At 39.5% G+C, this 18,309-nt stretch overlaps 2 protein-coding genes across 4 annotated transcripts; one reads left to right on the top strand and one right to left on the bottom strand.

Annotated features, from left to right (window-relative positions):
- Positions 1 to 272: 272 nt before the first annotated feature.
- On the bottom strand, positions 273 to 12,182 carry dapk2a (death-associated protein kinase 2a). 3 transcript variants are annotated; one of them, XM_068316854.1, is made up of 9 exons: positions 12,169 to 12,182; positions 11,880 to 11,998; positions 9,465 to 9,686; positions 8,881 to 9,034; positions 7,999 to 8,128; positions 7,492 to 7,567; positions 3,754 to 3,906; positions 2,114 to 2,159; positions 273 to 1,737 (listed from the first exon to the last, which is right to left on the bottom strand). In XM_068316854.1, the coding sequence occupies exons 2-9, from the start codon at positions 11,939 to 11,941 to the stop codon at positions 1,090 to 1,092; spliced, it is 1,491 nt and encodes a 496-aa protein (XP_068172955.1). In that variant the 5' UTR covers positions 11,942 to 11,998; positions 12,169 to 12,182; the 3' UTR covers positions 273 to 1,089. The 3 variants fall into 3 exon arrangements, with proteins under 3 accessions (XP_068172955.1, XP_068172965.1, XP_068172946.1); XM_068316864.1 differs by lacking the exon at positions 12,169 to 12,182 and having other exon boundaries at positions 8,896 to 9,034; positions 11,880 to 12,099; XM_068316845.1 differs by lacking the exon at positions 12,169 to 12,182 and having other exon boundaries at positions 11,880 to 12,099.
- A 2,250-nt stretch (positions 12,183 to 14,432) lies between these two features.
- On the top strand, positions 14,433 to 18,036 carry sh2d7 (SH2 domain containing 7). The gene is made up of 6 exons (XM_068321050.1): positions 14,433 to 14,622; positions 15,056 to 15,145; positions 15,222 to 15,387; positions 16,257 to 16,499; positions 17,188 to 17,787; positions 17,861 to 18,036. The coding sequence occupies exons 1-6, from the start codon at positions 14,471 to 14,473 to the stop codon at positions 17,903 to 17,905; spliced, it is 1,296 nt and encodes a 431-aa protein (XP_068177151.1). The 5' UTR covers positions 14,433 to 14,470; the 3' UTR covers positions 17,906 to 18,036.
- Positions 18,037 to 18,309: the final 273 nt, after the last annotated feature.

Here is an 18,309-nt window from a genome sequence, read left to right on the forward strand (position 1 = left end):
TTGCTGCTGCTGTGACTCATGCCACATGGCTTTTACAAGACTTTTCAAATTAATCATGACACCATTTCCACCGCCGAGAGAACAGAGACAACTGACATGTTGCTCAGTCAGTATGACTGATTTAATTACCCCTCAGTAAAACACTCCATCATTATTCTTTCAGGTATGAGTCGGACAAATTTGGTGTAGTGAACAGTAAAAGAGCCAAAGCATGACTGTGGTGACATAGGTGTTTATTTTCAGGTTGACCCAGAGAAAAAACATGACTGAGTTTGTACTTTTAAACATAGTAAGACATACTTTTTTATATCATATGATTTTCCTTTAAACAATGATCTCCTTTTCTTCAAGATTTTCATTATTCATTTTGTTTTAATTTGCTGTTCAATTGTAAAGTGAAGGCAAGATAATGTGTTAGATTTAATTGATACGGATAATTACAGCAGTGGCAGTGTGCCAATATTTGAGGTTTCTAAATATAATAAGAATGACATTTATGGTATGTGTGTGTCTTTGTGTGTGTGTGTGTGTGTATAATTTCAGATTGATGCATCAAATGAATAATACTGAAAGCAATAACAATATATAGTTCACACTGTTTTTTAATGAAGCTCACATACTGTAGATTAAACAGACAACAGTCTTATCTTCAGACAACACAACAGACTGCCATTACTGTTACATTACTGCAAAACATTACTGTGCAAATGCACCATGTCATGATAGAGCTGACAATTGAAGCTAGTGTCAGCAGGAAAATATGTTAAAATCAATATATTTATAAAATTGTATTAATAAAATTTGTGTGTTTAATGAGTACTCTGCAGGTTTTTAGCTCTTATTATAAACATCCTTGTTTTACTAGTCTCTAGTTCATTATTTTCAACTTGCATAGAACATGCTATACAAATTAATTTTATCATACTGTGATGATCATTAAAATATGGATTTAAGGCAAAATTTCTGTGAGTTCCTTGTATCACAAAAGAAATCATTATTTAAGGGGTGTTAGATATGAGTCACAACAGTTTTCACTTGTTGTGACTCCTGTTTTGGACGTTTTTCAAATAATTGTTTAACAAAAAAGGTTTATCTTTGTTGTCCAGTTTCAAAGCTGATCCCAGACAGCAGTTCTCCTCCACAGGAATGGTTCAGTAACTCTTTCAGGGCTTCATTCACATCATTGTTGAAGGAAGTGGAGAAGCTGCAGTTAGAGTATCCTCCACCGCCTCCATCCATGGGAAATGAAGCCATTACCTCCTGTACCCATTTCAAATCGCTGCTCAGCTCCAGATGCAGTGCATCAAAGTGGCTTTGTCTCTCCTGGTAGCGGCTGCTGACGGTGCAGAGGCTGGAGCTGAAAGTCTGCATGTCGTCCTGCAGGCTCTTCTTGAAAGCCTCCACCTTCCGGAACTCATACCGGATTTGAGAAAGCTCGTGGCGCACACCCTCAGTCTCCTCCTTGTACCAGGCCTCCTTTTCATTGTATATAGAGATCATGGCATCAACATCTTCCTGCAAGGAGTCGTGGACAGCTGCCAGGCTAATGAATGAGCTCTCCATCTGGTCAATGTCCTCCACCACTTGGGCAAAACGTTCAAAGTTTACATAAGTGTTGTTGGGTGGCATGCTTGAGTGGGATTTGATTGTGTATTCCCTGAGACGTTTAGTCTTTAGCTGGCGTTGTTCATGTTTCCTCAGCTCTTGACATTTGCTTTCCTCTCGGTGTTCATTAGACTTTAGGGTATAAAGAAGGAATCATTAATAATCAATAATACATTAACACTATGCAGTTATGCTCACTTATTTGTTAGGCTTTGGTTAAAAGTGCATTACACCCAACTTGCTTGTTTTCAGCTTAAAACAGACTCTCAGGGTTACTGGGGTCTTGAAAGCAGGGTATAGAGTGAAAACACACGACAAAATAAAAACTGAAAATAAAAATTTGATGTTTACTTTTCTTAGTTGTTCACACTACTCTCAAGATTAGTGTACTGTCACAACAATGCATATTTATTGCATCCTGACACATCTCCATTATCTTGAGATTTATAAACAACATTCATGTTGAATTACATTAGAGATAAAGCAAAAATAAATGTTTTAATTTTACCTTGATCCATGGATGATTAAGAGCATCATGAATTGTTAATCTTTTCCTGTATATGAGAGCAAAAATACATACTGTATGTCACTCAAACCTACAGGGAAATGTCTGGTGAACATAATAAAACCAATTCGCATTTCATTTCATAAATACATTTGAAAAACAGGTAACATGACCCTGGTAGTCAAGAGCACTGTAATGTAAGAGCCATTTTCTTTATCAATCTTTATACAGAATAAGGCATGCAGCCACAAATCACTGCAAAGTTTGTGTTTCTGACAGGATGAAATGTAAACTTTAACGATGTGCTCTGCAGCAGAGTTAAAACTGAGCCAGCTTATCTAGCTTATCAACCATGATTAAACAAAAATTTGTTACCATGGTGATAATGAAAGAAAATAGCTTCCTCCACCAATAACATGATTACATATAAGTTGGTTTCCTTGTTTGTTTAATCCGAATCAGAATATGTTATTGATCTTTTGAAGGAAATTGCTTAAATGAAAAAAGTAATGAGCCTTTTTTCCTCCTTTCCCACTACTACCCATAAACTGCCTGACAGATTTTTGATAAAACCTGGTATGGCTTCCAGAGTTTAAGGTTTAACAGTTAAGGTTAATTGTATTTTAACATTGATATCAAAAGTTACTAAAGAGACTTGAAAGTCAGTACTTTAATTTTCAATTATATATGTTCCTGATGCAGTTGTAAAATAAATATTACAAGAAGAAACATCCTTTAATGATCCCCTTGGGGAATTTTTTTTTTCTACTCTGCCTATTCACACTCGTGTATATATGTGTGTGTGTGGGTGTGTATACACACCCACACACACACACACACACACACACACACACACACACACACACACACACACATCTATACATGTACACATATACATAAATACACATATACATATATAAACTTATACCGGTACACACACACACACACACACACACACACACACACACACACACACACACACACACACACACACACACACACACACACACACACACACACACACACACACACACACACACACACACACACACATACACACACAAAGGGCCTGTAGACATGCAATGGTGAGAGGTAGAGCCGCAGGCAGCCATGTTATATTGCACCCAACGAGCATCTTGTGAGGGCTAAAGGGGACATCGGCAGTGCTCAGGAGGTGAACTACCTATCCAATGCCAGTCAACACTTTGAACATTTTGAACCAGCCACCCTGCGGCCCCTAGCCAAAGACCCAGTGGACTGAGCTACTGCCACCCCTACAACAAGCCTTGAATATGTGTACTTTTTACATGTAATTATTATTAATGGCATGCATTTGTAGAATTAGTACAAATAAACACTCAATCCATCTGCTCCTCAGCTGGCTAGTCCGTCAAAAAGTTCACCCACCCCTGATCTAGGTCCAGAATATGTCTACAGCTGATATCATTAATACTGTATAGATTTTATGTTGGAAATGCCATACACAGCTTATAATAGTACAGCATCTGTTTGTATCATTGTGCCTTATCTCTGTATTGATGTGTTGTGCTACAGTAACGTTGAAGTATTAAAGATTCCGAGATGACCTGAATGGTATTTGCATTAGGAAAGTATTATTCTGAATAATACAAGCAAGCACTTACTTCTTGTCCTTCTCTAACAACTGGCTGATGAATATCTTGGCCAGTTCACTGGTGTGACAGAAAAACTCCTCATCAAACTCATAATTTATGGTTGAAATATTCTTCAGCGTGTCCTGTTTGGTCTCCCCCAGGAAAGGTGAAGCGCCACTCAGCCTGGAGCCAAACATAAGAGGAAGACATACAGTATATTATTATTATTATTATTATTGATCATGTTTGTGACATTATATACTCATTTCTACACTATATTAAGACAATATTCTCCCCCAATATACAGTAAGTGTGATTCTAAACTGTCTTAGCAAAATAGGAAGACAGTGATCTCATCTTGAATACAACAAAAACAAATGATGCCTGTAAGACAGCTAAAGATTCTAGAAGCAAATCATCACCTCCACTGTCGCCAGAGTGCAGACCCAGCCCCCGAACGCCTTCACAGTGATCACAGGTGACTTCAACCATGTCACCCTGGACTGATTGCTGCCCACATTCCATCAATATGTGGACTGTCCCACCAGGAACAATAAGTCTTTGGACCTGCTGTATGCTAACACCAAGGATGCATACAGACAGCCCTTCCTCCCCTGGGCAGACCAGATCACAACCTGGTCCTGCTAAACCCAAACTACGTCCCGCTGGTCAGGACGCAGCCTATCCACACCAAGACAATCCGAAAGCGGTCTCAGGAGGCGGCTGAGGCACTGCAGGACTGCTTTGACTCCGCGGACTGGGATGTGCTCCTTAGGCCACATGGGGAGGATATCAACAACCTGACGGACTGCATCAAAGAATACATTAGGTTCTGTGAATACACCACTGTGCAAGCCCGGACTGTACGCTGCTCCCCCAACAACAAGCCATGGGTTACAAGTGACCTGAGGGAACTCCTAAACAAGAAGAAGAGGGCTTTCAGGTCTGGTGACTGAGGGGAATTGAAAGGAGTGCAGCACGAGGTCCGAGACAAACTGAGGGAGTGTAAGGAGACCTACAGGAGTAAGCTGGAAGCCAAACTCCAGTAGAACAACATGAGGGACGTGTGGTTGGGAATGAAAAAGATCACAGGGAGCTCAGGGAGACATAGACGACCATCAGGCGGTCTAGATAGAGCCAACAAGCTGAATATTTTCTTCAACAGGTTCAGTTCACAAACGTCTGACTCCCCCTCACATCCCGACCCCCATGCTCCCCCTCCACTTCCACCACTCCTCTCTCCCTCCCTGTTGGTGGGCAGTCCTGGGCATCACCTCCCCACCACCACCACCTCCTTCATGGAACCAACACTCTCCCCCACCAGCACCCTGCCCCACATGACAGTGACTATGGACCAGGTCAGGAGACAGCTGGAGAGACTTCACCAGAGGAAGGCTGCCGGACCTAATGCTATTAGCCCCAGGATCCTGAAAGCCTGTGCCCCCCAACTGTCTTCAGTCACCACACACCTCTACAACCTGAGCCTGAGCCAGGAGTCCCGGTGTTGTGGAAAACATCATGCTTGGTCCCTGTCCCTAAGAAGTCAGCCCCATCAGAGTTGAATGACTACCGTCCAGTTGCCCTCACGTCCCACCTGATGAAGGCACTGGAGAGGCTAGTCTTGGCCAGCTTGAGGCCTCAGGTGAAGGAGCTGCTAGACCCTCTACAGTTTGCGCATCGGCCCCAATTGGGAGTTGATAACGGCATCATCTACAGTACCTCCTGCAGAGAGCCCATTTGAATCTGGATGGTGGAGGAAGCACTGTGAGAATCACCTTCTTTGATTTCTCCAGTTCTTTTAACACCATTCAGCCAAGGCTGCTGGGTGAGAAGCTGTGGGGGATGGGTGTCGACACCTCCACCATCTCCTGGATCAGTGACTACCTGACAGATAGGCCACAGTTTATCCGTCTGGGCAGTGTTCTGTCTGATGCGGTGGTCAGTGATACAGGAGCCCCTCAGGGGACTGTGCTGTCCCCCTTCCTCTTCACACTGTACACAAACGATTTCCAGTACTACTCCGAGTCGTGCCACCTACAAAAGTTCTTGGATGACTCGGCAGTTGTTGGGTTTATAAGTGAGGGGAGGGAGGGGAAGTACAGGGCTGTGGTGGACGACTTCGTGGAGTGGGCTGGAGCCAATCACCTGAGGCTGAATTTTAGCAAGACCAGAGAGATGGTGATCGATTTCAGGAAGAAGGGGAGCACGCCACAACCGATCCACATCCTAATAGGAGAGGCTGTAGAGGAGGTGGAGGACTATAAGTACCTGGGTGTGAAGATCAGTAACAGACTGGACTGGAATTCCAACGTCGATGCAGTCTACAAGAAGGGGATGAGCAGACTCTATTTCTTGAGGAAGCTGAGATCCTTCAATGTATGCAGCAAGATGTTTGAGATCTTCTACCAGTCTGTTGTGGCCAGCATATTTTTCTTTGCCGTGGTCTGCTGGGGGAGCAGCATCAGAGCCAGCAATACTAACCGACTTAATAAGCTAATAAAGAAGGCTGGCTCTGTGATTGGCTGCAGTCTGGACACTGTGGAGGCTGTGGTGGAGAGGAGGACTCTTAACAAACTTTCATCCATCATGGATAACCCAGCTCACACTCTCCACCACACACTGGACAGACAGTGGAGCTCGTTCTCCAATAGACTACTACAGGTCCGCTGTCGAACAGAAAGGTACAGGAAGTCATTTCTCCCACAAGCCATCGCGCTGTACAACAGATCGAAAATATCAGCTAGAGTCCCACCACCAGTCTGATGTTTAGATATGGCTTCACTAGGTCATGTGTATGGCCACAGAGTGCCACACTTACTTATGACTAAACGCATACCATGCATGGGTACTGTTGTTATTATTGTTATTATTATTATTAGTGTTAATAGTGTTAATATTGTTAAAATTTTGTAATGTTATTATTAATAGTATTACTATCTTTCCCTGTCTTATTTTTTTCCTCAATGTATATTTTCTGTAATAAGGGCGGCACGGTGGCGCAGTGGTTAGCGCTATCGCCTCACAACACGGCGGGTCTGGGTTCGAGTCCTGCTCTGTGCGGAGTTCGCATGCTCTCCCCGTGTCCGCGTGGGTTCTCTCCGGGTTCTCCGGTTTCCTCCCACCTCCAAAAGCATGCGCTTCAGGTTGATTGGCCGGTCCCAAATTGCCCATAGGAGTGAGTGAGTGTGTGTTTGTATGTTTTTCTGTGTGGCTCCGCGGTGCACTGGCGTCGTGTCCAGAGTGTCCCCCGCCTCACGCCCTATGCCAGCTGGGATAGGCTCCAGCTCCCAGTGACCCGCTACGGCAGATACCGCGGCGGTACATGACAATGAATGAATGGATTCTGTTGTGCTACTGTAAAGTCTAAATTTCCCAGTTTGGGATAAATAAAGTACAGTATATCTATCTATCTATCTATCTATCTATCTATCTATCTATCTATCTATCTATCTATCTATCTATCTATCTATCTATCTATCTATCTATCTATCTATCTATCTATCTATCTATCTATCTATCTATCTATCTATCTATCTATCTATCTATCTATCTATCTATCTATCTATCTATCCATCCATCTATCCATCCATCTATCCAATTCACCAACCAGGACACCTCAGTGTTTTTGCTCAACCAAGGCGATAATAAAGACAGCCAGGTATCAAATATTATTCACAACTTGAAAAACCAACAAGCAATGTCTCCAAAAGCAAGCTGAGCAGGACATCGTGGTGGAAATGAAGTATTTTTGTGTTTGGCTTCACTTGCAGGATGTAGGTGATGACCCCGATGCTCCACATGTCTGCCTCTAGTCCCAGCGGTTCATAATTGACAATCTCTGGTGCTGAAAAGACAAACAGATGATTGAAAATCAAAATATATCTTGTCCAGTTTGACACATGTCATACATTTAATAACTTTTCATGCTGTTTCTCTAAACATCTGATGTCATATTCCAGATATTTTTTAACAACTCATGGATATCTGGAGTAAGGGGACCAGTATTTTAGGATGAAGGATGGACAGAATCAAATATGGTTTCACTAATGGTAAGTTAATGTTTATACAGATTAAGATCTGCACCACATTGTGTTTTGACTGGCATAATTTGAAGGAACTGCTCAAAAAAATAAGTCAACAAGAATTTGCCATACAATTTGATTATACAAAAAATATTATTGATATACAAATTAGATGCTTACTACTAAAACTTCAGCAGCAGTCATTATGAGAAACCTCATTCAGTATTACATGCAACAAATATACTCTACTTACCTACAAATTCAGGTGTTCCAAAGATGTTTTTGAACTCAACTCCTGCTTCAATCTTGTGAGCAAGACCAAAATCAATGAGTTTAATTCTTGGCAGCGGAACGTTCTTGTCCAGCAGCATTATGTTTTCAGGCTGCAGATGAGACATAGACTTTTACTAAAAGAAACATCAACAAAGATTTTTAAAAAGTCTCTGGGTATACTTCTGCACTGTAAACTACATAGGTGACATGATTTATTTATTCATTAGGTGCACAAAACCAAATGAATGTGACAAAAATGAACATGACAGAGATGGATTAATGTTTAAATAACCGCAACACACATTTCTCTCACTGGCTTTTAATAAATTCATGATATCCACCACCGTTAAATTGCTCAACACTTATCGCAGCCTGGTAGAAAAGAACTTATCACAACAGATTTTTGTATCTAAATGTGTTTTTACTCATTATAAAATTGAAGGATAAACTTCAGGTGTGATTAAAAACAAACTCCTGAAGACTTAATAAATCTTCAAATTGTCCTTCTTACAAAAGAGTGAAATTAATGCATTTTAAGCTAAATACTGCTTGTTACTGTTTGTGAAACTGCAAGAAAAGCACAACAGGTCACGTGGGCCACAGCCACTTGATCCCTCATGACTGTAAAACAAGGCAATTAAAAATATTATTTACAGCGTTGTTGGTACATGTTCCTAGTTATTTTACACAGTTTGTGGACGTACCAACAGAGAAAAACAAAAAGTTAATGTTTAATGGTTTGATTTCCTTTTACTTTATTATTGAAAGCACAACTAAATGTTGCTACAGTAATGGTTGGTATCCAAATGAAAGTCTTCTGACACGCCAAATAAATGTGTAAAGAAACCATAAAGAAACCAACCCATTGTGGACACACCTTGAGATCAAAGTGGGCTATTTTTCTGGTATGGAGATAGTTCACCCCCTTGAGGATTTGCTTGATAAACTGCGTGGCCTCTTCCTCACTCAGAGACTCCTTTTGTGCCAGGAAGTCAAAGAGTTCACCCCCAGAGACCCTGGAACATGAATACGTATCGTACAACAATAACATTACCTACTCAATAATGCTGCATGCCTACGTGTTACAGAGTTGCTTCCACAAGTGAAAAAAGGCAATCACATGTGCACGGAAGTAAATTACAGGTACTTGGCAAAATAAAAATGTCATCAGCAGAAATTTTAGTAATGTAGATAGCACCAAAACCTCAAACTAATAGGTATTAACAAGAGCAAAGAAAAGCTGTTTGGCATTGGCAAATTCTTTATAGGTGTAAAATACAAATGCATGTTCCTTACATAAGTGGTACAATTTAAAAGAGAAATAACCATGTTTTCCAGTAGTATAAGATCTATTGCCAAATAACATTTTTCTAACAAACAAATCATCTACCGAACACGAATGTCCTTACTTTTGCGCGTAGTTTAGAAGAATGGTTCATTACTTACAGCTCCAGGATGAGCACCACATCTGTGCGGTTCTCGTAGACATCATGCAGTGTGACAATGTTGGGGTGCTGAATCTGTTGCAAGATGTTCACCTCCCTCTCTATCTCCTCCCGCCTCACTCCCCGAGAGCTGGCCATGCTCTGCCGCTTCTTGATGAACTTGGCAGCGAATTCCAGCCCTGTGCTCTTCTCTCTGCATTGCTTTACGATGGCAAACTGTCCACTAAAACACAGGAAATGACAGAAAATGCTCATTTTGAGAAGCGCTCATCTGTCATCATCAAATAATTTGTTCACCAAAGAGCCTTGACAAAGTGAATGTTACTTTAAAACAAGTGATATTTATTACTTTAAAAAATGTAATACAGTACTGTACTTAAATTACAGCTTAAAGGAAACTTGATTTTTGTTTTCATCTGTGTCTATTTGTTTATTGGTTGATTTCTATGACAGCATCATTACACAAAAACTACCAGAATTATTTCATCCCTGAAAAGAATGGCATATGAGACAGGAAATAACCCATCAATTTAGATGTGGATCTTGAGAGTCAAAATTTCATTTCACTTTTCTCCACTTTTCCTTAATCACCAGAAACTACTGAAGCAATTTTCACAAAACTCTGTAGTGTTAGATAGATAGATACTTTATTAATCCCAGAGGAAATTTTGTGTTGGGGAGTGGATCACAGAAGACGTGAGAGTTTGATCAGCTTTACAGGAGGTATACAGTTTATGATGGCCTAAATTTTGTGGCATGTCCCATTTCCATGTTTTCACTAATTCCAGAATCTAAGGGTTTCATTATCATATTGTGATGTTCAAACTATTATAGGATTAATGCTTTCAGGGGCAACAGCATAATGTGGAAATGGAGGTGCTTTAATGGAGGATTGCTCTCTGATTGTCCATCAGTTGAATACTTAATAATGTTCCAGAAATCTGTGACACATAAAGCAATACGTCTGTCACTCATAGGTACTCACACATCCTAACAACATGGTAATTCATGAGTTTGATGTACTTAAAACCCAAATGTTATGCCACAGTGCAGCTGCTTCTATCTTTTTTCCTGCTTAAAGGTTTTGTAAGCTAACACTCCACTTCCTGATCTGTAGCCAGTCAATATAGCCACTGCTTAAAATAGACTCCTTTAAAAAGGAGCTCAACAAGCACAACAGCTGTCTCTAACTGACCAAACACACAGCAACATAACTCAGCTTAGAACACAAGTACCTTTATTTTCTTGATTTCTGCATGGTGTAAACAGTGGCATCGAGGGTCATTAGAATCTGAATTATGTGATGCAATCAACATATATAGAAAACACAAAGTTTGAGCAAAGCAAGAATAAACTAAAGATACAACGCAGAGTTGTCACAAGTATACAGATTTTTTCAGCGTGTAGTTAATGATTTAGTATAATTTCCATAGCAGTAATTGCTCAGTGCAGTGACCTGCATGTTGATCAGCGTCCTTGAGAAAGTAAAACTGGCTTACAAAGTGATTCCTTACTATAAAATAAATTAAACCTAATATGAAAAAGCACTCAACTTGTAAAACATTCAATACAGTCAGAGTATCTTCAAAATCAGTTACTGAGGTCTCCATCCTGAAAACACTGAAGTAAAATGGTTTAAAAAATTAAAGCTGTTAAATCGTTCAATAATCTAATTTAAAATAAAACACAAAATGACCTCACTCTTCAAAATTCTCTTCAGATCTTTACATATAAACATTATAATATAATAACAGGATCAAAACACTTTACCTTGTCTTCATTGAAAATGAGACCAGAGCATTCAGCACAGTGCAAAACTTACCCTAGACACAACCTTCCCTTTCAGTTAAAACATTTAAGACATCATGCAGTTTATGTGTAATCTGGGGGAAATTAAATGAACCCTGTCACACAATGTTGAAAGAAAAGGAAAGAGATCAATCTTTTTAAAATTGTACCCAGAAGTGAATCATTCAGTATTTTCAGAGCAAAGTGCTCAACCCTTCCACCAAGTTTAATCAAAAGCTGCTGTGTAACAGGTGGACATGTTGCTGGAAATAAGTTTTTAAAAAGTAATCAACACTAATTTTTAGATATACTTCAAAACTGAATTTGTTCTGCTTTGTTACATGCCCAACCTCTTTTCCAGGTTTTGTGAAATAAAAAATCCCAATGATTATTCTGAATTTACTGTATATCTAACAGTAAAAAAAAGTAAACATGATAAATTGTCGTGACACATGACTGCACTGTTTACAGATCACTTCTTTAAGTCTATACATGAAATAAAATAGTTTAAAAAAAACACAATCGGATTTAAGTTTGTCATTCGTATTGTAATTTTTGTCTCTCAAATGTGTATTCAAATACTGTACATACATAGATTTCTTATACCTGCATACAACATGTACAGTACCTTCCCAACTCTTCACCGATTTCATAGAAGTCCTCAAACTTCTGTTGTTTGAATGAAGACATGGCTGCAGTGGTCGTAGTCAGAATAATGCTTTTGGTTCACTGTTCATCTGTTTCAATCTGCAGCAACACAACAAAGTCATTTGATCACACGACAGACGACGTCCCCACAAATCTGTCGCTCGATAACTAATTCAACCTTTGCTTTAAACCGACATGACGGTTCTCTCCCCTGTCATGATAGACGAGCAGGGAAAGCAGCCGATACGAGTGAAGAGAAAACGTCTCACCGTGTCGGTCCACGCTCCAGTCCTGAGGCGCGTCTGTTCACACCACGAGGAAAAAGTCACACACACGGCTCGAATGATGTCAACCTGAACTCAATTTAATATGACACATTAACATACAATAAAAAAACAACTTTCAGCTCACTGAAGACAGTAAATCACTTGACTCCTCCTGAAAGTACTTTCCTGTTTTGAGCCACCAGCACTCATAATGAGATATTATTATTATTATTATTATTATTATTAATAATAATAATAATGTATTTATTTATTTATTTATTTAATTTTAAAAAAATTTATTATACACAATATTTCACTGATTATTTTTTCTACAAGGTCAAGGTGGGTAACTTTTGAAGACAAATCAGACACCAGATTGAATCATATACGTACCATAAAGCTGAATCATATAAAGATTAATAAAGTTGTAATGGTGCACACATTTAAAGAAATCTGATACTATCTCCTGGTTGAAGGACTGCAGGTGCAGCTCTTCCTCACCTGTGAGGGAATGTTTTTGGAGACGGGATTTATCCTTAGTCCTTTATCCTTGGTGGGTCGTTTCCTCAATAACCCAACATATCCTGCCAAAGTTCCAACACTGCCACCAGAGGGCGCTTCACAGCATTGTAAGGGGTCTGTTTTGACATATTTTTTCCAAATCCCTCAGTAAGTAGTAGGATTTGAACTTTTATTGTTGATATTTGTGATCGATGCCCAATCAAATATATTTGTTAGTTGAATTATAAAAATTGTATAAAATTATTTAAAAAATACATCAGAAAGCAATGATTATTTTGTTAGCCCAATTGTGATTTTTCTAAAACTTAATTATTGCTTATCAGCTGATGTTAATCGGTCTTGTCAGAAGTGTTTCAGCCAACACTGTTGGGTTTTTCTGGCTGTTATTACAAAATATGTTTGAGCTGTAGGGGAGGGTGAATGCAGAAATTGCTGAGTTATGGTAACTTGAATAGGAGACCGTTGAGTGGTCTGACGTTTGAAATGACTGAGAGGTAACATTACATGGAATACTCAAGTAAACTAATGTGGGTTGATGGGATAAGAAATTCTGCTTGATTGCATTTTAGATGTCAGCTTTTTGATTTTTAAATGATTAATTTTTATTGGCTTTAGCATTCACTGTCCATGTTCCTAAGGTTTCTTGAGTGACGATTGATCTCCAGGTTTAACTATAATGGACTGATGGAACGGAATGAAACAGCAGCTACAACACCCACTCACGCGCACGCACACACACACACACACACACACACACACACACACACACACACACACACACACACACACACACACACACACACACACACACACACAGTGTGTTTTGTACTGTCATCGACTTGCCTTGAAAAAAAAAAGTTAAATTACTACAAGCAGAACTGGAAACAAAGCTAGAATGGCAGGCAGTGGTCACACAATTGTATACAACATTTTCACTTGCTCCACCCTATCCCAACCCCATGTTTTTAAAGACTACATTGATAATTATTAAATTTGCTTGAACTGTCGCTATATTTAATAGGATTAATTTGATCAGATTTAATGGGTTCTTATTCCGGGTTTGTGTAAATCGGTCCAGAAGTTTTTGCTTATCCTACTGACAAACAAAGGCAGCCATCCACTCCAACCAACCGACCAACCAACCAACCAACCAACACAGTGCAAACTAAAATTTCACGCAACCATGGCCCAAAATTTAATGTATACAGCTAGGGCAGAATACGTTTGAGTAAACATTTTTAAACGTAGAATATTTAGTTTTTATTTGTATTTTCATTTAGATCCACATCAAACTGCGTAAATTAATAAATATAAACCCCATAAATGTGCCTGATGCAAGAGCAATATGTTAAACCTTTAAATGAAAACATTTCAAATTCCCTCTCTCATCATGTTTAAAAAATAAAATTCTGGATCAATCTCTTTATCAGCTTCAATACAAAAATTTTGTTTTTCTGAACTGACATATCCTCTTTCAAAGTATTATGGGAATACATTCAATGGCTTTTGTTTTCGTGTGTCAAAAAAGCAACAAACAGAAACTGGTGAAAACCTACTGGGTTGAAGTTAAAAAAAAGTTCACTAAAGTTCAATCTGAAACAAGGAACACATTTATTGAAATGAAAATGACAGCCAAAGTTAAACAATGCCACCATTCAGGTGAGAGACATAACTAACGGAAGTAGTCAAATGAGGCACCTGTCTTCCTCTAAAGAAAGATCTGAGCACAGAGGATGCTCTGCGTGATGGCACAACTCTGTGGGCTGTTGACAAATGTGTGAGAATGGAGGAGAAGCCCCGAGTAGATCTTCACGTGGAGGCATCAGACGGGGGCTTGAAGGAGCTGGTACTCAGGTGGTTCACAGACACACAGGCACCTCTCATCCTCAACAATGGAAACTTCCCTGACTGGTTTCAAGGATTCTCTGCAAGAAAGTAAGCAACACAGAATGAGTTCACTGTGAGGAGAAAAATTATTTTTGACTTTGAGGTTTATTCTAGGTTCTGGGACTTTATTTGACTTTGTTTTTCTGCAAATTGCTGTAGAGATTTCTGCCACCAACATCATTAAATCCATGTGTTTGCTTATACTGTATTTCAACTTCAGAGGGGACACCGTTTGGCAGTGTCGGAATGTAACTCAGTACTGTCGTAAAGTAATTTAATTATAAATGTGGGATCATTTTCTCTTTGGTACTTAATCATTCACTCAGGTTGATGGGTATATGATATATAACATCACACATGATGGTGGGTATTTCGAATGCTGATCTGTATTCAGTAAGAGAATTGAACAGAGGCTTCATATTTTTACATTTAATTTGCCTACAAATCTGTTAACTTGCATCTGTCTGGCTCGCTTCCACAGGGAAACAGAAGATCTTTTGAGAGATAAAGCTCCAGGCTGTTTCCTCATTCGCCTCAGTGATAAAGCCATTGGATATATCCTCTCCTATAAGTGAGGAGAATCAAGTACTTCTTTATTCATTGATGACTATTTGATTCACGCCACTAACAGTGTTTGTCTTCTAAAGGGGCCATGACAGGTGTCGTCATTTTGTCATTGTCCAAAATCAAACTGGACAGTTCGTCATATCAGGAGACTCCCATACATACGGCAGTATAACAGAGCTGATAGAACATCACAAGGTCAGTCCCATCCAGCCCTTCGGGGAGTACCTGACCTCCAGCTGTTACAAGGTGAGGAGAAGCCGCTTCACTACTGTGAAACTTTTTCCAGAGAGTCTCGGTTTATGGATTCCAATTCCCTGACATCTGATTTTTTTCAAATATAAACTAAACTGTTCTTATTTTATAAGGAAAAATTTATATTAGAATTTTTGCCAGTCAGTGGATATGGGAAATGTCCTTTAAGTAACTAAGTGGTGCCAGTAATGAACCAGTTTGTCCCTGTAGGATTGAGCTCCTCAAGGCATGAAGAGTGTTGGTGAATGGGTGCATCATTTAGCATGGGTTCCATTCGTGAAAGTGGGCAGTGTTTTATCATTACTTATTTTATTTGGTTTGTGCCATGAATGAAACACAGTTGTGCATCCACTATCTTGTTTTTTGGAGTTTGTTGGGTCAAAGCGTGGACAATCATTTCCTTGGGATATCCTCCATCCAAACATTTGTGTCGATGACTGAGTTACTAAATTCAGTAAATGAATCAATGTGTCTTATGCTTATGCAAAACATGTGTTACCATATATACAGTATGTTAGGGTAGGTCTGTGCCACAGAAATGCCTATGGCTGTATAAAATCAGAACATTTCATTTATTTTGCCGAACCATTTTATTGGTGAGGTTCTACTCACCTTGCAGAATGCTATGAAAGTTATCATTCTATTACTCCATCCATCCATCCATCCAACCATCCAACCATCCATCCATCTGCATATACAAGGAGGTTGTGGTGGCAGCAGGCTAACTTCATGCAATAATGCTGTACATAAAACTTCTCATAATTTTAGTGACAACATAATTTGGGCCTGCATCACTTATATATATTCCTTATTAGAGACAAATGGAATTGAATAGCGACAATAACACAAGTTGTTATTTTCAGGTAGACATTGGGGAGTTGTATGATGTTGTGAACTACAACACCAAAGGGAAGTCAGGCCTGAGCGTCCAAGCTCTGAAGACACTGTGGGACCAGAAGAATGATCGTCAAAATAATCCTAGTAGTAATCTGATAGGCCATCAGCAAAATGAACCTCTGACGCTCATCCCGCCTGCGTTGCCACCGAAAACTAAAAGCAGAAAGCTGACAGGAGTCGTGTCGGTGGACACGCTCTCCCTCTCACCGGTAAGACAGACATTACAAACCGCATGCACCCATAGAGCAAAGACCTGCTAATACATATGCAGGTGCAACATAACCCCATTGGCTGCATTAACAAAAGGACAGATCTGAATCTTTTTTTCATTTAAATGTAACGATTCTTCCACAAGTACATTAAGTCAAATTCATGTATCATCCTAGCTTCATATTGACGGTGCTGTCATGTCTTGACCGTTCTCTCTCTACTGTGACATGAGACACACTGACCCTCCTACAAAAACATATTGTAATTTCCCAGATCCCGATTTTGGTCAGGATCTGGGTTCAATTGCCCCCAATTGTGAAACATCATAAGTTGTCCATACCCGGTTATATTTATTAAGATTGGCAATATAATTATTTTTCATGTGATAGGAACTTTATGTCATTATATCAAAGGAGGAAAAGTGATCAAGAACCTCATATGCATCCAGATTTTCCTTGTATTTCAATGGACTGTTGTTGACTCTAGGAAGATCACTACTTCAAATTTGATCACAATAGCTTGATAAATATCTTGTGGACACAATAGATATCTTGTGGACACAATAAAACATGCGACTGTTCATAACAGCCTTCTCCAGATGGAACTATTAAGCATCCCATAAGGAAGATCATGAGGTCCTACCATCATCAATTTCTTTCATATTGTTCTGATCTGATGTTTTTTCAGAATGCACCTCCAGTGCCAAAAAGAGGCCTTCCTCTGAGTCTCTCCCTGAGTGGATCTTACTCCTATATGTCACATGCAAGTGAGACACAGGCAGATACAAACAGAATGAACAAACTGACACCTGACAGAGATTCATTTCAGCCTGACATGAGCTATCTACCAGCTATCACATACTCTGAGCTGACACCAGTGGAAAGCAGGAGCAAATCTCTACCTAGACTGAACAACATAAAAGAGAGGGAGGAGGAGTCCTCCGATCAGATAAGTAGTTCCTCGTTCACTTCTTATTCACCCTCTCCTCTGAAGAGCATCACCTGTCACTCCTACTCCATTCATGATCCCAGATGCAGTTTGAGCAACTCCAGGTCAGAACAGCAGACTGTTGATGTGGAGATGTCTCAGTCCAACCCGCTGTACCAGGACTCTGAGTGGAGCTCAGAGCTGCTGGGAAGCTATGCTGAAGTTCACCAGAGGTCAACACCGTCAGGGTTGGCAGACGACCCCTACGAGCAGACCCCCGGGGAGGATGTCCATGGAAATACATATGAGTCTTTGGAAGACATGAAGACCAAGAAGTCCAAATCCACCTGGGGAAAAAATGTAAGTCAGAGAGAATAATTAGAATGGTTTCCACTGCTGATATAATTTAACACCTTTTCTTCTCTTTTTGCAGAACAAAAAATGGAAGAAATTCCTTCCGGATTATAAAAGGAAATAAAAATGACTAGAAAGACTATTTGAAGTGGATATTAAAAGTGTGTTACAGATCACATTAAATTTTGATTTTTTTTAATCATGTAAGATTGACTGAGGTCAGTAGATAGGTGCATATTTGTGATATTTCTGTTAATATCTGGGCCAAAACTACTTTCAAATAAAACTTATAGTAAATGTTGCTGGAATATTTTGGCAGTCTACTTCTATTTACTTATTAGATATTAAAAGATTGATACTGAGTTATAGGATGCAGAGAAGAGACTTATAATCTCCTTATAATAGCAGAATAAAGGCAACAAACTATTTAAAAAATGTCCTTTTATGTGTTTATTTAGACCAGCCTCTCAAGAGTAAAAGTATATTTTCACAAGAGATTTGGAAAATGTCAACTGTAAATGTTTTGGG

This window comes from Antennarius striatus, chromosome 1 (genome assembly GCF_040054535.1).
Source record: "Antennarius striatus isolate MH-2024 chromosome 1, ASM4005453v1, whole genome shotgun sequence".
Lineage (NCBI taxonomy): Eukaryota > Metazoa > Chordata > Actinopteri > Lophiiformes > Antennariidae > Antennarius > Antennarius striatus.